The following is a 6000-nucleotide window of genomic DNA, read 5'->3' on the forward strand; positions in this document are numbered from 1 at the left end:
AATGCATCACAAAAATGTAATACACTATCAAAAGGCCAGAGACCAAGTGAGCTATCTTACATTTCTGTCCTTGATTGTGAATTCCACATCATCTCCAGGTTGCAAGGTTTCCAGGTCACCTTTAAACTCACTGTAGTGGAAGAATATCTCTTTTACCACATCGCCTCTTTCAATAAAGCCAAATGCCTCCTAAAGCAAATAAAATAAAAACCAAACAGAAAATCCAAGAATATTACTATCGCTTGGTATGAATTTATAATCACAACTTAAAATGAATAAGCCTTTTCATAAAATTATACTTGTTAAAATAACACAATTTGGGCCGAGGATTTAGCTCAGTGGTGTTGCTGCCTGCCTGGCAAGCACAAGGTCCTGAGTTCGATCCCTGGTATAGCAAGAGAGTAACACAATTTGGTGAAGTCTAGTATTATAAATGAGACACACCTCCTCCTGTTTTTTGAGACAATTCAAGCTGGTTTTGAATTCATAGCAATCCTCCTGCCTCAGCCTTCTGAGTGCAGGATTACAGGAGTGCATCACTACGCCCAGCTCAAGACATCCATTTTCAAGAACACAAATGAATTAGTAAACAAGAAACTTGAGATTTGTTTCAAGGTGAATGGTGAAATATTTTTCAAAGCAAAAGACACGGGTAAAATAACTGCCTTGGATGAGAAGTACATAAAATGTAAAGGAGTCAACAACTTAAGATTTTCAAATTTGCTGACACTTACCTTCATGGCACAAACTACCCCTTGACAGCGGGCTTGTTTCTTTTTCAACAGCATAATGTTCCGAGCACTTACAGCACCAGTACTAGAAAGGAGAAATGGAATGAAAATTAAAGGGGTTAAAATGTGTTCATTTAGAAGTCTAGCAAAACTAGTTTTTTGTAACTTCAAAAATTATGTCATCACAAAGAACAAATGTAATATTTACAACATCTGATTCTTTTTATGAAGCTTCAAATGCAAAACACTTGCTCAAGCTCTCTAATCTTCTAAACTTAGTATATTTTTCTCTTGGCCTAGTGATCATTTTTTGTTTAATGTTTACAAAATTACACTTGCACACATCATGTTCTACTCTTGCTTTCCTAACAAAAGAACTGAAATAGACACAAACAATGCTGTAGGAAACACTAAAATTTTCAGAGTGGTATTGAACAAAAATTTGAGTAAGTACTGTATATTATGTGTTATAAACTAAGGTACCAAGGATAAAGATGAACTTTTAAGAGATGGTCTTGGGCCAAGGATTTAACTCAATGGTGCTGCCATCTGCCTCGCAAGCACAAGGTCCCTAGTTCCATCCCCAGTACCCTCACCAAAAAAGATGTTATCAACAAGTGCTAAATTTTGTAGCTATCACATTCGTTTTAAACAGCGCCCCCCCCAGGAGTAAATGCAGCACTTTAAATTTCAGCAGAATTTCCTATCCTTTAAAAAAAATGACACCCACCACCACGGCATAGTAAAACCAGTTTAAGAGCTATCACATGTTGCTCTACTGCCCCTAAAGAACTGCAATGTAAATTTGATTTTGTTTTAAAGATACCACAGACTGTATAATATACAACAGTATTGCTGATGTACTTATTTTAAGAGCTTTATACCTAGAAACTATTTCCCTTAATTCTTCACAAATAAATGGCAATCCAATTTTCCTTATTTAAAAATTGAAGACTAACAGAAAAATCCTGTGTCTATGCAACTTACTGCAGTGATTTAAACCTGTAAAAATTTAACCAAGTAACTGAGAATTTACACTTCATTTTACAGATAAACTTACCAGACAAGGATATTATGAGAAAAAAAAGGATTTTTATGACGATTAAGAACTATATATAGAAGTATTTATCATAAATGGTTCGCACATGACAAGAACATAATAAAGGTTAAATAAAGACTTTCTAGTGGCTCCCTCCTCAAACTCAAGATTTATCCATTTTTCGGACTTGGAATTATATTGAGGCCTTTGGACTAAAACTAGGAGTGTTGGTACCCACAACTCAATCTGATTCCTTCCAGTCTTGCAAGAGGTATGATTCAAGGCAAAGAATTCTATACATACTCCGGAAATTTCCCTTCCATATGTGGCTGAAAAGTGCATCCTAGCACTTTCTCCAATTTCCTATTTTTAAATTTCTACTCTGCTTGCATCTTTTCTTTAATCCTAAAATAAAAATAATTATTCCTGGGTTTTAACTGTATTTTCTTTAAATGCTTATACAAATGAATTCCATAGCTATGTTTCCCAGCCATTACTAGCTAAGTTTTGGGGTTTTTTTTGGGGGGGGGCACAGGGGTACAGCAATTGGGCCTTGTGCTCTCCAGGCAGGTGTGGCACCACTAAGCTACATCCCTGGCCCTTAGTAACCTCTATTCAGTGCTATATGTGCAACTGTGTATCTGATATGTGTATGCAGACATATCACAAACACATCATACTCTAACTGCCAAAATAAGTATAATCCTCCCAGCCTGAGTACTTTTTCCTGTATCTCATTAGTCCATCATCTGCCCAGCAGGCCAGACTGGTCCAGGAAAAAAAAAAAAAAGCATTTGAGACACTTTTCAATTCTAATTTCCATTTCTCCATCTCATAACCATGGGCCCATGTTAGGGCTTCATCTTTCATGTTAACTCTCACATCATTACCTCTGGTCTAGAGCATCCCTACTCTCTAAAGCCTACCATTTGCATTTTCCCAAAATACTCTCCAGGCTTGAAATATGTCAATGATTCCTGATCATAGCATAAAGCTCAAACTTCCTATAATCCAATCAATTCAAGTTAAAAGTTGTTTTTAATTTTTTGAAAAATTTAAACCGAGTTAAATTTTACTTTCAGCCATTTCCCAACATACCATGGTACTTCCTCTACCCACAATGCCTTTTTAATCTCCCTAGGGACTTCACACTATTCCCTCAAAATTTAACCTCAAGTAATGCTTCTTTTTCACATTCCTCACTGACCTCTAGAACAGCCATCTGAAAGCTCTCATTATGTTTTAATCTTTTCTGACATCTTATACAGTATCTGTCATAGAATATCCAGACTCTTTAAATTAGACTCATGACTAAAAGGTCATGAAAATGATGCAAATTTACATTTTAGGCTTTTAATTCATTTAAATTTCTTTCATTTTTTGCAATGCTTGTGATCAAATCTAAGGCCGTTCAAATGCCGGGTAAGCCTTCTAACAGAGCTAAACTCCCAGTTCCACTTTACTTTTTTATTAGGGTTGGTTCTCATCATCCTACCCCAGCCTCCTGAGTGCTGAGATCACATGTGTACCATCACACCTGGCTTACTGCACACTTAAGGTAAAAACAACAAAGCGTTAGTTAGGTGGGAACATTCTGAAAAGAACTTACTGTTTATTATTATCAATTACAAAGTTTATTTTATCTCCAGTTTCCAGCTGAACATTCCCTTCAACATCTTCAGGGGTGTAAGTCAGGTAAAAAACTTCCTGTGAATTAATAAGTTATTATTACTATCTTGGCAAGAGACATATTCACTGTATATTGTGATTTACTTACTTAAATACTTCTTACACTGGCATTTTAAAGCCAAATTTCTTAAAATTATATGCTTTATGACAAGTAAGTTGTTTTATTCAAATATACACACTTCCCCTTCATAGTGCTGATGACTTCTGGGAGCCCACAGCTGAGCAGCAATCCAACTTCAAAAAGCTTACACACAGAAGCATTTGCCCAGAGACTATAGTTACATTTCAAAAAGACAATTTTTATGTAAGGCATTCCAAACAAAAAAGCTGCAGTTAGTACTTAAAATGAACCAGAAAAAAATCCCCCCCACAACCCCCCAATAAGTGATTAAAAGGAGCATTTTACCTTAATGTTCTAACTAAGGTCACACTTGGGCAAGCTAAGACACTTGGAAGTCCTAACCATTTTTTTCTTTTTAAATTTTTTGATTATGCTGCACTTGAAGCCTCTTAGAAACCAAATTTACAACTGATTTTAGCAACCAGCTTACGTTTCCACTTTGAATTTTTAAGTACGCTTATAGATCACATGGTGGATCAGGCAAAGGTTTAAGAAAAATACACAAGTTTACCCCATTACGTTCGTAGCATACACTCCCTGTTGGACTCTGACCGGGGGCAGCTGGAGATTTACTCTCTAAGTTGTGAGGAACAGCGCACACAACCTACCAGTCAAAAAAAAAAAAATTTCCATTGCTAATCATTTCAGGAGCAGCACTGTGCAATATAAACTGAATTTTAATATCCTCTATACTATACACAAGGATGCATTTTAATATGATCCACAAGAGGATGCCATGCTGCCAAGTTTCAAACTTACAGTATGTAAATTGACTGTAAGTATCAACATAGGGTTATATATAAAACCCAAAATGAGTCTTGACCATTATTTTATTTCAGGTCAAGGAATGCCAGTGCTTCTGATATAATTTTAAAATAGTGTTCTTTATATACTACCACTCTCTTGCGTGCAAACTGAGGAGATGGGGGAGAATCTTCCTTTTCTAACGTGAAAGATATGCAAATGCAGGGCCCTAAGAAAATACAAAGCATTAAAGTTACTAACTTGTCCATTCATTCGTTCTTCAGGGTGGATTTCTGGTTTTATCTTCACTAGTTTAATAGCAATTGGTTTGCCAGTCCGCCGGTCAGATGAAACTTCGAATTCAACATCATCTAAAAAGAAGAATGTGTTACTTTGTTGGGCTAATATTTGCAAAACAGAACCTTGCTTTGGAGCTCTGTTTAAGGACACACTTAAACAGTCTCAAAACAGCAGCACTCAGTGCAGTCCCTGGGCCAGAGCTGACCGGAGGCCACACTCTGCCATGCCTTGAAGACCCAGGCAGACAGATGCACAGCACCTTGCTTCTAAAGAATGTTCAGGCTCTCTTGACATATACTGCCCTTTCACAACCACTGCCTGGTACAGCATTAAATGTTAGTTTTCAAAGCTTTTACAGAGTACAAACAAAGCAATAAAAGGATCCTAACCATTCTTTTAACCTCTTTGTACTTCAGCTCCTTTTTTGTGAAATGAGAATGATTCCTAACAGGATTACTAGGCAAATAAACCAAAATAATGCTCAATAATGTGTACCTAGAGCATTTGGTATACCAAATACAGTACACTTGTTAGTCACTGTTCTGACTCCTAAGAACTGTTTTTTAAAAAAAGACATATCTCATAATTTTAATTCTTTATTTTATTTTAGGCTTTTGAGACAAGGCTATGTAGCCCAGGGTGACCTCAAACTTGCAGCAATCCTATCTCAGCCACTAAGCTCTGGGATTACAGGCATGTGCCACCATGCCTAGCAACTTTAATCCTTTAACTCTTCCAGCATCTACTGTAAAATTACTGATAGCTGTTGTTCAACTATGCTTTCATCCCTCAAAAAGATACCACTGTGATAGAAATTAGTATTCAGTAATTGATATAGCTAAATGTCAAAATCCACCCCCATCTTGGACTTGGGTGTTTTCTGAAAACTATTCTCATGAACAAGTTCATAGGTAAGAGAAATGTAGGGACAAGAATGTAGCATAGTAGCACAGTGCCTGCCAGGCAAACATGAGGCTCCAAGTTCAATTCCCAGCACCAAAAGAGACAGGGGTGGAGAGAGGGGGTGGGGAGAAACTTAAAAGAACTGACAGATTACCTCCTACTTTTAAGTCCTGCAAGTTGCCATTATATTGTGAACAGTGGAAGAAAAGTCTAGCTTGACGTTCTGAACACTGAATAAATCCGTAAGAGGTTAACAGCTTTTCAATAACCCCAGTTTCACGAAGTGCTGCTGAAGTACCATTGGGGTACCCATTATGTCCATTGTTATGGAGTAGGTTTGGATCAAAGCTCATCTGTTTTAAAAAGAAAAAGAACTCAACATATAGAGATCTATGCATTATTTCCACAGCATATTCCATCTGATTAACAAACCACTAAATCGTCAATATAAAAAGGCAAAAAAAAAAAAAAAA

General features: G+C 36.6%; 1 protein-coding gene across 3 annotated transcripts in view; it reads right to left on the minus strand.

The window, feature by feature from the left end:
* Positions 1-6000, minus strand: part of Csde1 (cold shock domain containing E1) — a 28678-nt gene that overhangs the window by 17696 nt on the left and 4982 nt on the right. For 2 of the 3 annotated variants that reach the window (XM_010631221.3, XM_010631223.3), the window contains 6 exons: positions 5682-5880; positions 4586-4695; positions 4092-4184; positions 3380-3477; positions 735-816; positions 61-189 (listed from right to left, as the gene is read on the minus strand). In XM_010631221.3, coding sequence (XP_010629523.1) covers positions 61-189; positions 735-816; positions 3380-3477; positions 4092-4184; positions 4586-4695; positions 5682-5880 — 711 coding nt within the window. The remainder of the gene's footprint in view (positions 1-60; positions 190-734; positions 817-3379; positions 3478-4091; positions 4185-4585; positions 4696-5681; positions 5881-6000) is intronic. The other variant, XM_010631222.3, reaches the window with a different exon arrangement.

This window comes from Fukomys damarensis, unplaced genomic scaffold (assembly GCF_012274545.1).
Source record: "Fukomys damarensis isolate Sample0158 unplaced genomic scaffold, DMR_v1.0_HiC HiC_scaffold_33, whole genome shotgun sequence".
In the NCBI taxonomy this organism is placed as follows: Eukaryota; Metazoa; Chordata; class Mammalia; order Rodentia; family Bathyergidae; genus Fukomys; species Fukomys damarensis.